The 15,710-nt window shown below is 46.1% G+C and overlaps 1 protein-coding gene and 1 long non-coding RNA gene across 2 annotated transcripts in view; one reads left to right on the top strand and one right to left on the bottom strand.

The window, feature by feature from the left end:
- LOC121858969 (discoidin domain-containing receptor 2-like) overlaps window positions 1-15,710 on the top strand; it is a 137,312-nt gene that overhangs the window by 105,964 nt on the left and 15,638 nt on the right. The window contains exons 10-16 of the mRNA XM_042355630.1: window positions 1,165-1,314; window positions 4,837-4,981; window positions 12,058-12,254; window positions 13,988-14,128; window positions 14,483-14,571; window positions 14,893-15,090; window positions 15,538-15,630. Of these exons, the coding sequence (XP_042211564.1) occupies window positions 1,165-1,314; window positions 4,837-4,981; window positions 12,058-12,254; window positions 13,988-14,128; window positions 14,483-14,571; window positions 14,893-15,090; window positions 15,538-15,630 (1,013 nt within the window). The remainder of the gene's footprint in view (window positions 1-1,164; window positions 1,315-4,836; window positions 4,982-12,057; window positions 12,255-13,987; window positions 14,129-14,482; window positions 14,572-14,892; window positions 15,091-15,537; window positions 15,631-15,710) is intronic.
- Window positions 7,143-7,389, bottom strand: LOC121858981. The gene is made up of 3 exons (XR_006087585.1): window positions 7,299-7,389; window positions 7,204-7,226; window positions 7,143-7,164 (listed from the first exon to the last, which is right to left on the bottom strand). It is a non-coding gene; the product is annotated as an uncharacterized LOC121858981 (long non-coding RNA).

Genomic DNA, 15,710 nt, shown 5'->3' with positions numbered 1-15,710 from the left:
CAGTATGTGAATGACTTAGATAAATATGGTCATTATTATGTGGGAGGGGGGTTGGTTCACTCCTGTATAGTAATCTTATTTCTGCATGATCTAAGAGTAAACAGTAGCGTCCCTCCCTCCCTCCCTCCCTCTCTCCCTCCCCCTCCCTTATTAGCAGTTTAAAAGGGGAACGTCGCCCCCCCCCCTTTCCACCCCCATCTCTCCCTCCCCTCCCACCCACATCCACCACCCGTCCGCTTGATCTCACCTTTCACATGTAAATTTCTCCCCCAAGTGTGGCTCTGCATAAACAACTACAAGTCCAGTATATTTGTGACTTGATCTTGCTAGTGTTGTTGTCACTGCACGTAGAGTTGCTTGATGTTCTTGTCCCCCAAGTTGACTTGTTGAGTATATTAATGGTGGTGGTGGTCAGACCACGCACGCTGTACAGTATTGGTGTGACACTACAGCTCCTTGGTGAGTCACGTGTCACTACAGCTCCTTGGTGTGTCACGTGTCACTACAGCTCCTTGGTGTGTCACGTGTCACTACAGCTCCTTGGTGTGTCACACGTGTCACTACAGCTCCTTGGTGTGTCACGTGTCACTACAGCTCCTTGGTGTGTCACGTGTCACTACAGCTCCTTGGTGTGTCACGTGTCACTACAGCTCCTTGATGTGTCGGTGTGTCACGTGTCACTACAGCTCCTTGGTGTGTCACGTGTCACTACAGCTCACTTGGTGTGTCACGTGTCACTGTCACGTGTCACTGTGTGTCACGTGTCACTACAGCTCCTTGGTGTGTCGTGTTTTCCTAGTGTGTCACGTGTCACTACAGCTCCTTGGTGTGTCACGTGTCACTACAGCTCCTTGGTGTGTCACGTGTCACTACAGCTCCTTGGTGTGTCACGTGTCACTACAGCTCCTTGGTGTGTCACGTGTCACTACAGCTCCTTGGTGTGTCACGTGTCACTACAGCTCCTTGGTGTGTCACGTGTCACTACAGCTCCTTGGTGTGTCACGTGTCACTACAGCTCCTTGATGTGTCACACGCCACTAAAGCTTTCTGGTGTGTGTCACACACCACTACAGCTCCCTAGTGTGTCACACATCACAGTAGCTAGCAGGGATGCGCGACAGCTGTCACCTTCACCCCACTGGGAGTGACAAGGAGGCGTGACAGGTGTGTGTGTGGTCTCTACAGGAGGTGCAGAAGTTCCTGACGGCGCCAGCGGTGCTCCGCCCCTCCTCCCTCTGCTCGTCTCCACGCCTCGGCACTCACAGGACCAACGGCTACCGCCTCAACACCACCCTGCCTATACACCCGTCACAGGTAGCGTCACATGTAGCGTCACACACCCCCTCAGAGGTAGCGTCACACACCCCTCAAGGTAGCGTCACACACCAGTCACAAGTAGTCACACCCGCCAAAGGCAGCGTCACACCCGTCACAAATAGCGTCACACACCCGTCAAATGTAGCGTCACACCCGTCAAATGTAACGTCACCCGTCACAGGTTGCGTCACACACCACACAGTCTAAGTAGCGTCACATACCAGTCACAAGTAACGTCACACCGACAAAGGTAGCGTCACACCCGTCACAAATAGCGTCAGACCCGTCAAATGAAGCGTCACACCCGTCACAGGTAGCGTTACACACCATCACTTGTAGCGTCACACACCCGTCAAACGTAGCGTTACACACCCGCCAAACGTAGCTTTACACACCCGTCACTTGTAGCATCACACACCCTTCAAAGGTAGCGTCACACATCCGTCACAGGTACCGTCACACCCGTCAAAGGTATCGTCACACACCCGTCAAAGGTATCGTCACACCCGTCAGAGGTAGTGTTACACACCCGTCACATGTAGCGTCACAGACCCTTCAAAGGTAGTATCACACACCTGTCATAGTTGCCGTCATACCCGTCAAAGGTAGCGTCAAACCCGCCAAAGGTAGCGTCACATCCGTCACAGGTAGCGTCACACACCCATCATAGGTAGCGTCACACACCCATCATGGGTAGCGTCACACACCCATCGCATGTAGCGTCACACACCCTTCAAAGGTAGCATCACACACCCATCAAAGGTAGCGTCACACACCCGTCATAGGTAGCGTTACACACCTGCCATAGGTAGCGTCACACACCCGCCACAGGTAGCGTTACACACCTGCCATAGGTAGCGTCAAACACCCGCCACAGGTAGCGTCATACACCCGTCACAGGTACAGTCTCACCCAAAAGTTGGTTAACTCTTCCAGCCAGCAATTGCTGCACTGCCTGCTTCAGATGTTTTGAAACTGTCTCAGTACCAACCAGAACATGAAACCGATACGAATGAATCTAAAGGTTCGAAGTAACAGACTCAAGTTCATACATCTGAAGCAGGCAGTGCAGCAATAGCTAGCTGGGAGAGTTAACCAACTTTTGGGTGAGACTGTACCGTCATACACACCGTCTCAGGTAGCGTCACACAGCCGTCACACACCTTTCACAGGTATGGCACACCCGTCACAGGTAGTGTCACACCCGTGACAGGTAGTGCCACACACCACACCGTCACAGGTAGCGGCACACACCGTCACAGGTAGTGCCACACACCGTCACAGGTAGCGTCACACATCGTCACAGATGGCGTGACACAGGCAGCGTCACATCCGTCATAGGTAGCGTGACATACACACCGTCACATGTGGCGTGACACACACACACACCGTCACAGGCAGCGTCACACCCGTCACAGGCAGCGTCACATCCGTCACAGGTAGCGTGACATACACACCGTCACAGGTGGCGTGATACGCATCGTCACAGGTGGCGTGATACGCATCATCACAAGTAGCGTCACACCCGTCACACTGTTACACACCCGTCACAGGTAGCGTCATACGCACCCTCATAAGTAGCGTCACACCCGTCACAGGTAGCGTCACACATACACCGTCACAGGCAGTATCGCCGTACCGTAAATGCAGGTAGCGTGACACATCGTCACAGGTAGCGTCATACACACACTGTCACAGGTAACAACGTACGCCGTCACAGGTAGCGTCACACGAACACACCCCGTCACAGGTAACGTCACACACACACCCTCATAGGTAGCGTCTCTCACACTGTCATTAGTAACGTCACACCGTCACACACATACCGTCACAGGTAGCGTCACACACATACCGTCACAGATAACGTCATACACACACAGACTATCACAGGTAGCGTCACATACCGTCACATACCGTCACAGGTAGCGTCACACGCACCGTCACAGGTAGCGTCACACACACACACACACAGGTAGCGTCACACAGTGTCACAGATAGCGCACACCGTCACAGGTAGCGTCACACGCGCACACACACCGTCACAGATAGCGTCAAACACACACACACACACACACCGTCACAGGTAGCGTTACACACACGGTCACAGGTATCGTCACACACACACACCATCACAGGTAGCGTCACACACACACACCGTCACAGGTAGCCATCGTATGTTAAATTAAGGTTGAAGTTAATGTTATATTTAGATGTTAATTTCGTGTTTCAGGTTAATTAACGAGTTATGTATATCTCCACCTGAGACGTATTTATTATGTGAATCTGAACCCTTGTTGGTGGGTTCAGATGGGTTCAGACCCTGTTGTGAACCTTTTAGTATTGTTGTAGTTGGTACCCTCTTTTAGTCAGCTCGGTACCCCGCCTTTACTGACCCGACTGATAGTGTCTTTCGTACGTGAGGGATGTATTTTTTTTTTATTAAGTGTGGGTCTGTACTACAACGGCTGACTCGTGGACAACATGGCCTATGAAACGCAACAGGTGTGTGTGTGTGTGTGTTTCTTCAGGTTTAGTCAGTAATTGGAGGTGTGTACGTGCCCAGCCATGGTTAGAGAACGTACCAGCAGTACCCAGTGTCCTAACCTCTGTGCGTCCGTTCTTCCTTCTTTCGTTCAGGTGTCCGTTCTTCCGTCCGTCCAAATTATACAAATTCTGGAAAAAACAAATTAGACTTCAATCTCTCTCTCTCTCTCTCTCTCTCTCTCTCTCTCTCTCTCTCTCTCTAGTACATATATATAAAAGTATAATATTAAACTCATTTATCTTAAAAAAAATTCCACAGGTTATAGCGGAAAATTAAAACAATAATTTGAAAACTATTATGAAAATCAGTATGTCGCCGTGGCAATAAATTGTTGTCCTTAATTCCTGGTTGAGTTACGGTGTTTTACCATTGTTTTCAAGACGCTACGTGACCCGGAAGTATATATACACTGATTTTTTACACTAGTTACTTAAAACACACTATTTGGGGCAGAAGATTAATTTATAACACACACGCACACACACACACACACACACACACACACACACACACACACTCACTAGTTCATAAGTTTACATTTCATTTCCCATTCTCTATTTCCTGGTTTACTGTGACGTCATACAGATTAATTTTAGCTGATTAGGAACACGAAATAGTGACTAACGGCTGGTGATTAGTGGTGGAGTCTAATCATATATAAATGGAATCCAATCTCTCATATATAATGGCCAATCTTTTACAGAATGGGATCTAATCCCTTATAAGTAGAATCTAACCCTATTTATAGATTCTAATCACTTATAAAATGGGATCAAATTACTTACAACATGGGATCTAATCACATATAAATAGGAATGTCTTTTATAGTAGTCAATATAAGATTAATTTCATTCATTAATATAAACACTATTATATACATAGGATAATTTATATAAACATTTTATACCCTGAATCATGATGTGTTTACTAATGTTTGTTTATTTTTTGTTTGTGTTTGTTTGTTTGTGTGGCAGATGGGTGTTGAGGGAGGGTCAGAGCTTGACAAAAATGGCTTATACTCAGAGCCATATCACATGACTTACAACTCTCTCAGTGGCTACTCCTCCATGGCTCACAAGCTCACCCATCCCAACCCTCTCTCCAGTCCGGACTACACAGGTGAGAGAACATGACTTATCTCTACACAGGTGAGAGAACATGACTTATCTCTACACAGGTGAGAGAACATGACTTATCTCTACACAGGTGAGAGAACATGACTTATCTCTACACAGGTGAGAGACAGAGGTCCGACTTGTCCTTCACAATATTAACTAAACAGGTAAGGCTAATTATCTCTATCTCTCTGGAGGATTTATACAGGTAAGAGATAACATGACCTTTAAATATCTCTCCATCTTTGTTTGCCATAGATGAGAGATAACATACTATTTTCCCATGTATTTCCTTATTGGACAGAGTAGTGATAATATGTCTCATTATCTCTGGTTCAAACTTCACGAACGCGACTGTGTGTGTGTGTGTGTGTGTGTGTGTGTGTGTGTGTGTGTGTGTGTGTGTGTGTGTGTGTGTGTGTGTGTGTGTGTGTGTGTGTGTGTGTGTGTGTGTATGTGTGTGTGTGTGTGTGTGTGTTCGTTCGTTGGTTAGGTTAGGGTCGATTGTTTTGTGTAGTTCCTCCGCCATGTTGCCGTCATCTCAGTGTCGAGTCTGTCAGCTTCCTGCCATAACAACAACGCTGCTAGATCACCACACTCACTCCCTCCCTCTCTCTTTTTCTCTCTCCACCCATTAACATCCACCCATTATTTATCCACCATCCCATACTGACCATGTCCCTCCATTTCCTAGACCCATTTATTTCCACCCATTACCATCACGCCCCCTCTATTACATTCACCCATCTCCCGCCACGGTCTCTTAAACCATCACCCATTATCCCCCATAAACGATCTCTACCCATTATTTCCTCCCTTTGTAATAACCTCCAGTCTCCCAGTCCCATCATCTCCCCTCTTAACCATTATCTTTATCCATTATTTTCCTCTCTATGTCTTCCTCCCCATCAGGAGTGTCTAACCTGATCCCCTCGGCATTATTCAGGTGGGTAAAGCCTTCCCTCCCCTGCCTCTCCCTCCTCCCACATCGTCATCTCGCCTCACACACATCCCCTCACCCAGACCCCCACAAACACCCCAGACCCCCCACAAACACCCCAGACCCCCACAAACACCCCAGACCCCCACAAACACCCTAGACCCCTCCACAAACACCCCAGACCCCCACAAACACCCCAGACCCCTCCACAAACACCCCAGACCCCCCCACAAACACCCCAGACCCCTAAATCCTCCCCAACATGCAGAAGACTCCATTAAACATAAAGGTTTGTAATTTGTCGTGAGGAAGGCCGCCACAGGGAGATGGGCTGTCACTCTCTCCTGATGATGTGCCACTCTCCCTCTCACCCCCTTCCTCTACTCCCATCCTCTCTCTCCCTCTCCCCACTTTTCCTCTCTCTTCCATTTTCTCTCCCTCCCTCTCCCCCCACTTTCCTTCCTTCACTCACTCAGTCTCCCTCTCTCCTCTACTGTCCCTCCTCCTCCTCCCTTATTCTCCCTCTCTCCCCCACTTTCCTTCCTTCACTCACTCAGTCTCCCTCTCTCCTCTACTGTCCCTCCCTCCCTTACTCTCCCTCACTCTCTGGTCTCGCTTAAAGTTTACTTATTCTTTGACACGTGACTAAAGCGAAATGCAAATGAGTGAAGCTGCAAACTTACATTTATAGTGTGTGTGTGTGTGTGTGTGTGTGTGTGTGTGTGTGTGTGTGTGTGTGTGTGTGTGTGTGACAATGGCGTACAGGGTATTGTGGCAAGGTACTGCAGTTAATGATGATGATGTTAATGAATATGAATAACAGAGAGAGAGAGTGACGGAGGCTTTAACACGACACGGAATTAAGATTCATCACAGCCGCAATAATGGTAGGGCTTGGGGGGTGGGGGCTAGTCCACCTTAACCCTCCCTACCATCACCGCCCTCTCTTGGTTGACTGGTTGGTTGATACAGTGACTCTTGCCTTAAACACGACCCCTTCTTACCTTAAACACGACCCTTCTTACCTTAAACACGACCCCTTCTTACCTTAAACACGACCCCTCTTACCTTAAACGACCCCTCTTACCTTAAACACGCCCCTTCTTACCTTAAACACGACCCTTCTTCACCTAAACACGACCCCTTCTTACCTTAAACACGGACCCCCTCTTACCAACCACGACCCTTCTTACCTTAAACACGACCCCTTCTTACTTAAACACGACCCTTCTTACCTTAAACACGACCTCTTCTTACCATAAACGACCCTTCTTACCTTAAACGACCCCCTCTTACCTTAAACACGACCCTTCTTACCTTAAACACGACCCTCTTACCTTAAACACGACCCTTCTTACTCACACACATCCTTAAACACGACCCTTCTTACCTTAAACACGACCCCTTCTTACCATAAACACGACCCCTTCTTACCTTAAACACGACCCCTCTTACCTTAAACACGACCCCTTCTTACCATAAACACGACCCCTTCTTACCTTAAACACGACCCCTTCTTACCTTAAACACGACACCGTCTTACCTAAGGGGTTAAACTTACAACACAGACACTTCAAACTTTTGACCTTTAGACCTGAACGTCCGTGACCTTGAAATAAGAAGTCATGTCTAGTTTGAACCTAAAACTGCCTTCAATGAAACACTAAGCCTTGTGACCTTTAAACCTCAACATTAAACCTGTGAGGGAAGAAGATCTGACGATGAAACTTGAACCACGAAATCTTTGAACCCCTGAAACGTGAATCTCTTTCCTTAGTTTAAACACGAAACCTTGTGATGGCGAGAGTGAGTTGGTGAACGTAGAACCACTCACCCACCCACCCCCAACACAGCCATTGTGAGAGAGAGCCTTCTGCATGTAGCATCAGATTTAGTCAGCGGGGAGTAGCAGGCAGCACCACAAGGACCCGCCAGCTGGGAACTTTAGCCATCTGGCGTGCTCAGGTTTGTATCACCGCGACACAACACAACTTGGAGAGGCATTTGTTGTTGAGAATCTGGCCAGATTCTCCTCTCACGGAATACAAAACAGGACCTACCTGACGGAGAACAGTGTACCAGTCATCCTCCTCCTCCTTCAGACTCGTGGAAAAACTCGCGTCTAAAATTATTACGACAATCTCATCTATGGAATTGTCTCGAAAAATATTTGGAGGTTTTTTGGGGGGCTGTTAATGGTGACTGAAGGTGTGATCGATATTGCTGTTGAAACCACGAAAGTTGTCAGATGGTTAATGGTGATTGTTTTTGAAGATGTGATTGATAAGGTAGATTTTTTTTTATTGGTGTGATTGATAGTTTAGGTGAAATCACGGACACGTTCAGATTCGGGATGGTAACTCACGACACTCAAGGTGGTAACTCACGACACTCAAGGTGGTGACTCACGACACTCAAGGTGGTAACTCACGACACTGAAAATGGTAACTCACGACACTCAAGATGGTTGTGTGAAATGTGTGTTGATAATGACGGCTTGGTAGTGTGTGTGTGTGTGTGTGTGTGTGTGTGTGTGTGTGTGTGTGTGTGACCATATGTACATTTATGTATACAATGTACACCAGGGGGGGGTATGGGATGTAGATCTCAAGTTACAGTGTAGGGTAGTGGTGGTGAGAGTATGGGGTGTAGATCTCAAGTTATAGTGTAGAGTAGTGGTGGTGGGGAGGGAGGAGGGGGAGGGTGTAGATCTCAAGTTACAGTGTAGGATAGTGGTGGTGGGGGGAGGAGGTGTAGATCTCCAAGTTACAGTGTGGGGTGTGGTGGTGGGGAGGGAGGGTGTGGGGTAGTGGTGGTGGGGGGGGAGGGGTGTGGGGGGAGGGAGGGTGTAGATCTCCAGGTTACAGTGTGGGGTGGTGGTGGTGGGGGAGGGAGGGGTGTAGATCTCCAAGTTACAGTGTAGGGTAGTGGTGGTGGGGAGGGACAGGGGTGTAGATCTCCAAGTTACAGTGTAGGGGTAGTGGTGGTGGGGGAGGGAGGGGGTGTAGTTCGTACAGTGCAGGTGGTGGTGGTGGGAGGGAGGGAGGGTGTAGATCTCCCAAGTTACAGTGTGGGGTGGTGGTGGTGGGGGGAGGAGGGAGGGTGTACAGTGTAGGGTAGTGGTGGTGGGGGAGGGAGGGGTGTAGATCTCCAAGTTACAGTGTGAGGTAGTGGTGGTGGGGGGAGGGAGGGGGTGTAGATCCAAGTTAAGTGTAGGGTAGTGGTGGTGGGGGGAGGGAGAGGGGTGTAGATCTCCAAGTTACAGTGTAGGGTAGTGGTGGTGGGGAGGGAGGAGGGGTAAGTTCTCGCCCTTCTAAGGCAGCCTGGATGTATTCATATGTAAATTCCACCTTAGCAAGGCATAAGAAATGTCAACACGAGTCGTCTTCTCACTTAATTCGTTTTAGCTTCCCGTACAACTTTTTCCTCCCAGAAAAAAAAAATCCCACTGTTTTTATTAGATTTTTTCCCCTTCTATAAAACCTGGAATATATATTTTTTTAGTTTAATTTGTTCTTTATTTTTAGTTCCGTGTTACGTCATTCGTGTCTCCGGGTTGTTATTGAGAAGTTTGTGTTGGGGTTTGCGTGTGTGTGTGTGTGTGTGTGTGTGTGTGTGTGTGTGTGTGTGTGTGTGTGTGTGTGTGTGTGTGTGTGTCTCAGGGGGCAGATAGTAGAGTGGTTCCCGCGTTACTTTTGACGAGTTTACATTTGGTTCTGTTAACAAGTGGTGTGTGGCAACCCCCCTTTGTCTGTGTTTACTTCTTAATGTAAACAAACGATTCGTGGGATTATTTTTATTATTTATTTATTTGGTGGGTCATCAGTTTGTGGCATTATTCTCTCTTCTTATTCTTCTCCTTCTCTTTCTCTTCCCTCGTTTCTTCTTCTCTCTCTCTCCTCTTCTCCTCCTCTTCTTGTTTCCTCCCTCCTCCCCCCCGTCCTCTTGTTACCCCTTCTTCCCTCCCTCCTCCTCCTCTTCTCTCTTCTCGTATCCTCCCCTTTTCCTCTCTCCCCCCCCCTTCCTCCTTCCCTACATCCTCCTCTCCCCTTACAATTCCCGCTTATTAACCAATTATTTCCTGTTTCTCCTCTTCACTCCCCGTTACCACCCTCTTCATCGTCTTAGCAATTTTTCGTAATTAACTTATATCCTTCCCCTTATTCACCGCCTTCGTTATCTCCATCATCGTCGTCATCATCGTCTCTTCGTCCACCTCCCGCAGTATTCCACCTTCATTTTACCGTACCTCACTTAACCTCTCACTTTCCCCTCATCTCACCTGTCCTCCTCACCTCACCTCTCCTTCCCTCACTTCACCTCTCCCTTCCCCTCACTTCACCTTGCCGAGGATAACACATAAGTCAAGTGCACTAAGAGGTAACCCGCCACCACTGTCAGGAATAATGATAAGGCAAGGTTTAGTAATGAGAGAGAGAGAGAGAGAGAGAGAGAGAGAGAGAAGAGAGAGGTGAGATAAAGAAAATATGGAAGAAAGGAAAAGAAAAATGTATAAAAATAAAGAAAATGAATGGATGAGACAGATAGAAAAGCAGACGAAGAATAATATCGATAATTGCAATAACAAGGGGAAGAACAGAGAGAGAGAAAGAGAGAAACACCGATAATAATGACACTCGATAACCAAGAAAGGAGGTGGACGGATAAACGAAGAAAGAATAATAACATGGACCACAATAACAGGGGGAAGGAGAAAGTATGGTAATAAGGGGAGATGAGTAAACGAGGGAAGGCAAAAAATAACGAGAATGGAGAAGAGAGAGAGAGAGAGAGAGAGGGTGGGGGTAGGGATAAATTGATTAAATGAATGAGTGATAAAAAGAACAGCAATTAACGAAAGAAGATGAGAGGGAGACGAAGAAGGAACAAGAGAGAAAAAATAAGTGGCGATGGAAGTAGGAGGAGAGAGACTGAATGTACGAATGAGGTGAAACACAACAAAAAATGATAAATAGAAAAGACATTAGAAAATTAATAAAGGAGTAAAGTATTAAAAACACAAATAAACGGGAAGAAGAAAGAAAATGGGAGAATTAGTGTCAAAGAATAACAGCAAAAATGCACTAACGAAGAGAATGGGGAGCAGGCAAACTTGATGAGATGGGGTAGAGGAAGCAACAAGAATGACGGTGAATACAAAACAAGAGAACAAACAGTGAATGAATGAGGGAAGAAACAGCGACTAACCAAGAAGAGACGAAATGATAATAGCTGGAGTGAAATACTTTTGGCATTAACTGAAGAATAAAGAAGAAAATAGAAATAATAAATGAGAAATTAGACAGATAAAAAAAAAATAATAATAATAATAATAATAATAATAATAATAATAAATTAAATACACCAACTTTCATACTACCAATACACTCCCGTATTCAATATTTTACTATATTAATATCAGTAACATGTAATGTAATTTGTGTATTATAATTGTAATCCAAAGGTCGTCAATCTAGTTCATTAAATAATCAACTCCGTTATATAATCTAGCGTGTTAATCCCCCAGACGATGAGTAAATTATGTGTAAAATAATTATCTAACAAATTACGAACTCGAAGACGTGAGTGTCAGGTGAGTTGATATATTGAACAGGTGTAATCCTCAGTTTTAATTATTGGTGGACGTGTGTGATTACTGATGATGATACGCTCTTAAAGGACGTAGTGGGGAAGTGTGGTGGTGCAGGTGTGGATGGTGTGGAAGGTGTGGATGGTGTGTGTGTGTGGAACAGGCAAATTTCAACGCTGAAAATAGTTTGCCTTAAATTTATTCATTACTACAACATAACATCTAAAACACCCATTACTACACTACGTCCACCTTAACCAAACCATAACGAGAGTAAACTGGAGAAGAAACCTGGAGGTAGTGGAGGCTGCTGGTGTCGAGGCGGCATCACCACCACACACGCGATCTCCCTCACCCTGGAAACTGAACACAGTGCATTAAGAAATATTATCTGTATTGTTACTTGGGTTAATATATGCTGTTATTATGCTAAAACCTCGTTAAATTTGTCTGTATTTACATTTACAGATTATTTCTACCATTTATCCGTACAGTGTGTTAGAGGGACTTTATGAATGCTAACCCCTGGCCATTCGTGTTTTTCTGACAGAGTGTCCGTCGACCGAGTACGCCATCCCACACCTGGGTGCTGACGGTGCTACGGGCGTCTATCCACCACCCCTCCCGCACACTAAGCCGCCCATGCACACCCTTAACACCTTCTTAGGCAAGCCAACGCCCACGCCCATCCCGCCCACCTCACAACAGCCCCAGGAGAGCTTCTACGCAGCCACAGAGATTGTCGCGGTGAGTAAAATTAACTGATAGGTTAGGTTAGGTAAGGTAAGGAGGGAGGAAGAAGAGAACGGGGGGTGAGGGGGAGGGGTGAGGGAGGGAGACAGGGTGAGGGGATTTAGAAGGAAGAAGGGGCTGTCAAGGGAAAGGTGGTGTTGATAAATAGCTTAAGTAACGAAAGGAGGGAGGGAGGGGAGGGGAGGAGGAGGGTTATTGGGTGCTATATCAAACGCACTCACGCACTCACTCGCCTTTACAGTGTATGTTGTATGGGAGTATTGAGAGACAGACAGACAGACGGACGAACCTTTAACATTTAGAGAGGTGGAGGAAAGTCGTATTGAGAGTGAAATGGGGAGTAGGAAGGAAAAAGGGTGAGGGAGAGTGATGGGATGGGAATAGAGGGGAGAGAGGATATTGAAGAGGAGAGAGAATGGAGTAAATGGTAGGAAGAGAGAGAGAGAGAGAGAGAGAGAGAGAGAGGATGCTTAGGAAGAAGAAATTGAAAAGAAGATAGGGAAGTAACAGGAAGGAGAGGGGAGAGAGAGAGAGAGAGAGAGAGAGGAGAGAGAGAGAGAGAGGAGAGGAATGTACTAAGAAGAGGAATAAGGAGAGGTGAAAGGAAAGATAATGAGTTTGAACCAGTTAATCTTCATAACCCTTGTTACATATTCCTACTTTTATCAAATTTCTCCACGTCGTTATTATTAGTGTTTCCTCCCTTCTCAAGATTTATCAGAATTCTTTTAGTTTTCCCCGCTATTCATCGTCTTTGTAATTATTTGTCAGCCACATCTGGTAACTCTCTCTCTCTCTCTCTCTCTCTCTCTCTCTCTCTCTCTCTCTCTCCTCTCTTCTCCTTATTTATTATTATTATTATTATTATTATTATTATTTTATTATTATTATTATTTTTATTATTATTATTATTTTTATTATTATTATTATTTTTGTGTATTATTATTTTTATTATTATTATTATTATTATTGTGTGTATTATTATTATTATTATTATTATTATTATTATTATTTTTATTATTATTATTATTATTATTATTATTATTTTTATTATTATTATTATTATTATTATTATTATTATTATTATTATTATTATTATTAAAAAAAAAAATTATTATTATTATTATTATTATTATTATTATTATTATTATTATTATTATTATTATTATTATTATTATTATTATTGTTATTATTCCTACTTGTCTGTTTTGTTTTAATTATCATTTTTCTTAATTTTCTTTCATTTTTCTTCATACATTTGTTCATCACTTCATTCTATCTCACTCTCCACCTGACATCTTTTGATCGTCTTCTCCTACTTTCATCTTCCTCTCCCCTCCCCTTGTCTCCTTTATTCTCACCCCTGAATCCTTCACTTTCCTTATCTCCCACCATTCACCCCAATCTGCATCGCCATAACCCTTCAACTCCCCTCAATCTTCCCACCATCCTCCCTCAATCCCCCCCCTTAACCCCTCAGATCCCTACCGTCATCCCCATCCTTCCCTTAACACCCACCATCCTCCCTCAATCCCCCTTAACCCTCAGATCCCTACCGTCATCCCCATCCTTCCCTTAACCACCCACCATCCTCCCTCAATCAATCCCTACCGTCATCCCCATCCTTCCCTTAACCACCCACTATCTTCCCCAATCCTCCCCATAATCCCATATGCTCCCCATAACCCGTCATCATTGAACTACAACATCTTCTCCCTCACCACCAGCAGGGGAGCAACGGCAGCAGTGTGGGAAGTAAACAGGGGGGAGGAGGAGGTGGGGCTCCCCTGGAGGAGGTGAAGGCGAGGGGAATCCCCCGGCTGGCCATCACACTCCTGCAGCAAATCGGCGAGGGACAGTTTGGTGAGGTGAGTCCTGCAGGAGTCAGTACTAACCCAGTGTGGTCCTCAGTCCTAATATATCTAGACTAACCTAACCTGTCTATAAAATGTCCTCTGGTGGTGGTTCTGATTAGAGTCTTAACCGTGGGATGTTACTGCCTTAAACAAGATGACATTGTGCTAATTACTCAAAATAAAGTCGTCTGCCTTAATTATCTACACTACCCTAATTAGCCACCCTAAGAAGGTTGGGTCCGTCACTGAAATATCACTGCTCTAATTTAGTTCATTATCCAGATGATTCGTAATAAGGTCAGGTCACAGGTCAGGTCAGGTCACGTCTTCATCAGGTGCATAATTAAGATGTCACTGCCTCCACAGGTTCATCTGGGCGAGGTGGAGGACGAAGAGGGAGAGAAGCAGATGGTGGCGGTGAAGACACTGAGGCTGGAGGCATCTCACGCCGTCAGGTAAGGGTAGGAGGTCTTAAGGACGATATAAAGCAATTATAGTCACTTCCCGACGAGGACCTGGAGGTGGTAGTGTTCCTCCTCTCCCCACACGACCACCTCACCACCCTGCTATGTCGGGTGGAAGGTGTTGACTCGGCTAGTTATCCATTTAAAGAAGTGAATAAGGATGAGTTAGGGGAATGAAAACGCTGCAGGTGGTGCACTAAGGCCCACGCACGCCTGCTTCACCCCATCTACAGGTTACTTGGGAGACCTAAACATCAGGCAGGTGTGTACAGTACTACAGGTCCCCAACATACCTTTGTCTCCTCCCTACAGGTGTGACTTCGAGCGCGAGGTGGAGATCTTGGCGAGGCTGAGGGACCCCAACATCGTGCAGGTGGTGGGGGTGTGCTCGAGGGAGGAGCCACTCTGTATGTTGGTGGAGTACATGGAACACGGCGACCTCAACCAGTACCTTCAGGCTCACATCGCCGAGACTGCTTCCCCCAGGAACACACACGCTAAAACGCTCAGGTAACTGTTCTGAAACGCTTAGGTACAGTAGTATTGAATGACACAACGCTAAACATATTACCGGTTAATATTGCATTATTTCTAACACCATTAAAGTTAATATTATAGGTTGTCAGACACAGTAATTGCTCCCCCACAGTAGTCGGAGCCAAGCCAGTGGTGGCCTGGCGATCGACAATTCCCCTCCCTCCCCAGCCCAAACGCGTTGACGTTTTAACCACGTATGGGCTGCGCGGTGTTGTGTCAATATTGGCCTTCACTGAGGGGGGGCGTAGTAATTACTGCTTCAAACTGTACAGTACAGTATTACCTTCTACAAACCTAAACATTTGACCCACGATAACTCTCTCCCTACTTTACGACCATTACACTAAAGGTTTAGGCACCGCACCTAACACTAAGTTAAGGCCATCACAGTCTACTAACACCATTTGGTCTCCCTCACAGCTATGGATGCCTCATATACATGGCCACACAGATCGCATCTGGTATGAAGTACCTGGAGTCGCTCAATTTTGTTCACCGGGACCTTGCTACCAGGTGAGTACCAGGGGGCTACCGGATGAATACCAGGGACTAACAGGTGAGTGCCAGGGGGGCCACTACCGGGTGAATACCGA

The sequence above is a fragment of the Homarus americanus genome, unplaced genomic scaffold (assembly GCF_018991925.1).
Source record: "Homarus americanus isolate GMGI-L3 unplaced genomic scaffold, GMGI_Hamer_2.0 scaffold7217, whole genome shotgun sequence".
In the NCBI taxonomy this organism is placed as follows: Eukaryota; Metazoa; Arthropoda; class Malacostraca; order Decapoda; family Nephropidae; genus Homarus; species Homarus americanus.
Note: the sequence above shows the minus strand (reverse complement) of the source record. Positions and strands in the feature narration are given on the sequence as shown.